This window comes from Propithecus coquereli, unplaced genomic scaffold (assembly GCF_000956105.1).
Source record: "Propithecus coquereli isolate 6110/MARCELLA unplaced genomic scaffold, Pcoq_1.0 Scaffold235, whole genome shotgun sequence".
In the NCBI taxonomy this organism is placed as follows: domain Eukaryota; kingdom Metazoa; phylum Chordata; class Mammalia; order Primates; family Indriidae; genus Propithecus; species Propithecus coquereli.
Genome location: NW_012147897.1, coordinates 272,164 through 275,332, shown reverse-complemented (window position 1 = coordinate 275,332; position 3,169 = coordinate 272,164). Strand labels below are relative to the sequence as shown.

General features: G+C 35.0%; 1 protein-coding gene across 1 annotated transcript; it reads left to right on the top strand.

The window, feature by feature from the left end:
* Window positions 1–453: 453 nt before the first annotated feature.
* LOC105811473 (olfactory receptor 51L1-like) lies at window positions 454–1,398 on the top strand. Its single transcript, XM_012645667.1, has one exon. The coding sequence runs from the start codon at window positions 454–456 to the stop codon at window positions 1,396–1,398; it is 945 nt and encodes a 314-aa protein (XP_012501121.1).
* The last annotated feature ends 1,771 nt before the right edge of the window (window positions 1,399–3,169 follow it).

Below are 3,169 nucleotides of genomic sequence, written 5' to 3'. Positions count from 1 at the left end.
GAATTTAATGTAAATCACTGCAAGGATCATTAAAAAAAAGCTAATGTAAAACTAATGACCCTGGCCAAGAAAGTTCCTAAAGAAAATTATAAAAATAAAAATGTAGTCTAGAATTTGTATGTGTGATGCTCTGTCTGGGGAGTGTCTTTGGAAGAAGATCATCCATGTTTAGAGAGGATTTTTAATGTTTTTTGCATCTGGGATTCAGAAAAAAAGGCTTTTGCAGTTATAAAGTGGATATTTTACTTAACCAACAATACCTAGCAGTGAAATGAATAAAGACAAAGCAGAGATGTGTAAATGGGTTAAAGAGTGGTTATAGGTAAACACTGAAGTTTTGCTTTATTTTCCCTCTTTCTTTTTTTATTTTTCCTGATGTAGATCCTGGTGTTATTATTGTCTTCCCTGTTGGAGTGTGATTGTGGAATTGGATTGTGGTTTAACAGTCAGCCCATGGCAATCTCAAACTCCAGCAATACCCTGTCCTCCACATTCTATCTCACAGGTATCCCTGGCTATGAAGAATTTCACCATTGGATTTCCATCCCATTTTGTCTCCTCTACCTTGTTGGAATAATGGGCAACTGCACCATCTTGCATATTGTCCGAATAGATCCCAGGCTCCACGAGCCCATGTACTACTTCCTGGCCATGCTTTCCCTCACTGACATGGGCATGTCCCTGCCCACGATGGTATCACTTTTCAGGGTGCTGTGGTCCATTTCTAGAGAGATCCAGTTCAATATCTGTGTGGTCCAAATGTTTCTCATTCATACCTTCTCCTTCACTGAATCATCTGTGCTCTTAGCCATGGCCCTTGACCGGTACGTGGCTATCTGCCATCCTCTGCGATATGCTACCATTCTCGCCCCAAAATTTATTGCCAAGATTGGAATTGCAGCCCTGCTTAGGAGTGCTATTGCAATAATTCCACTTCTGGCCCGTCTGGCCTTTTTTCCCTTCTGCCACTCCCATGTCCTTTCTCATTCTTATTGTCTGCATCAGGACATGATCCGCCTTGCCTGTGCTGACACCAAGTTTAATGTTGTATATGGTCTGGTTCTGATCACTGTGCTGTGGGGTATGGACTCTCTGGGTATTTTTGTATCTTATATTTTTATCCTCCACTCAGTGTTAAGAATTGCATCCCATGAGGGGAGGCTTAAGGCCCTCAACACATGTGCATCCCATATCTGTGCTGTACTCGTTTTGTATGTGCCTATGATAGGGCTATCTATTATCCATCGTTTTGCCAGACACTCCTCCCCACTCATCCACATCTTTATGGCTCATATCTACTTATTGGTTCCACCAGTGCTCAACCCAATCATCTATAGTGTGAAGACCAAGCAGATCCGCCAAGGAATACTTCACCGGTTACTCCTCCTCAAAAATTAGTTCTACTGTGATGTAGGCACGTCCGCAAGACAATGATGGCATCAGTACTAAGGATGTAAACTCACAATGATTTGTCTGCTCTGGATATGCTGGAACCAGAGTTGCCAACAAAAGACTATTTAAAGAGCAGAAATAGAGCCAACAGAAAATCATGAAGACGTTCTAAAGGAATGAGTTGGTGTCCACTGGGACTATACAGCCCATTTTAACATGTGTTTCACAAATCCTTTTTAACTATGAATACATCAGAGAACAATGTGTTTTTAATCAGTTTTATCTGTTCTCTCCTGTTTATAATCCCATACTTTATTCAAGGTCACTTATCCATGAAGTTTTCCTTGAATATACCAAACCCATATTTTTTTTTTGATTCTTGATGTGCTATATTTGCCATAGAATTTTATGCTACTTTATATTGTATAGTTGTTGTGTTTGTAATTCTACTTACTCCATTTTTCATAAAGATAAGATCTTGTATTGATATAAAAGCATATTATCGCTCAAAGCAGAAGTTATCAACCCTCATGGACCATCTATATCACCTTTTAAATGTTTATATACATATTCTACCCTGAGGAGGTTTAATTTCCTAAGGAACAGAAAGAGCAACCTACATATTTTTTCTTTTACTTAATTTTGGAGATAATTTTTACCTTATAGAAAGCTCAGACCTGGTAATTTTTCAAAGACCCCAGATATTATCATGTGAAGTCAGTGATTACAATCCATTGGTCTGAATGTATTTTAATAATACTTTAAGGTACACTACTTGTTTAAATAAAACAAATGTAGCTCACTGAGGTATAGCTACTTATAAATTTGTGGTAGCAGGAATCATATAATATAGGACTTCTCTTTAATTTTCATCTAGAGCTCTTTTTAATATTCAAAATTATCTTCGTATCTCTGAAATTATCTAGTACATGACTATGCACAGAGTTGTTTAATAATACTTACAAATTTTATGAATTTTCTTAATTCACATCTACATTTGTTCAAAGGAAAAAAAAGGGGAAAAAAGACTTTAAGAGTGCTTTACACCTCTCAATATTTGTATAGGTCTTAATAATAGGTAGTGTGTTTTCTCATATCTTATTCTAACTATTGTTGAGCAAGAAATGCAAAAATAGACACTATCCTTCATGTAAATGAGGCACTCAATAATTATTGAATGTATAAATGATAAATAAATTAATCAATAATTGAATAATTAGTTTGTATTAATATATATATTTTTTAAAATCCTAGAAATGGCATGAGCCCACATTTCACACAATAGAAGAAATCTTACTAACTTATAATTAGGATTTCAAATTTGAGGCACAGGAGGTACACCCGGAAAACCCATAAACTTGTCTGTTCCCTGATTTTAATCCAACTATGCCTGTGCCCACCCTTCTTTATTCTGTTTCTTGATTCTACTTCTTATTACCCATCTCCTTCAGCATATTCAACTTGATCAAAGAGATATAAACTAAAAATAATGCAAGAAATATAAAAATCAAAATGAGACATCCTCTTGGTATAATAAATAATTAAAATTGATAGGAAAAAATTTTGAGAATATTAACATTACCATCAGATGTAGATTGTAAAAGTAACAGTTAACTATTTATAATCATATTTAAAGTAAGATCTTGTAACCTAAACATCTGTATCTCGATAATATGCTGAAATAAAAAAATGCAGAATATATTTCTAACTTATGGATGTTTAACATAACTTTCCTAGTGACTATGCTCCAAAAAATGAAAATTTTTATTAAATTTTT

Excerpts from the sequence above, each read along its gene's own strand:
- LOC105811473 (XM_012645667.1), top strand. The coding sequence starts at position 454 with ATGGCAATCTCAAACTCCAGCAATACCCTGTCCTCCACATTCTATCTC.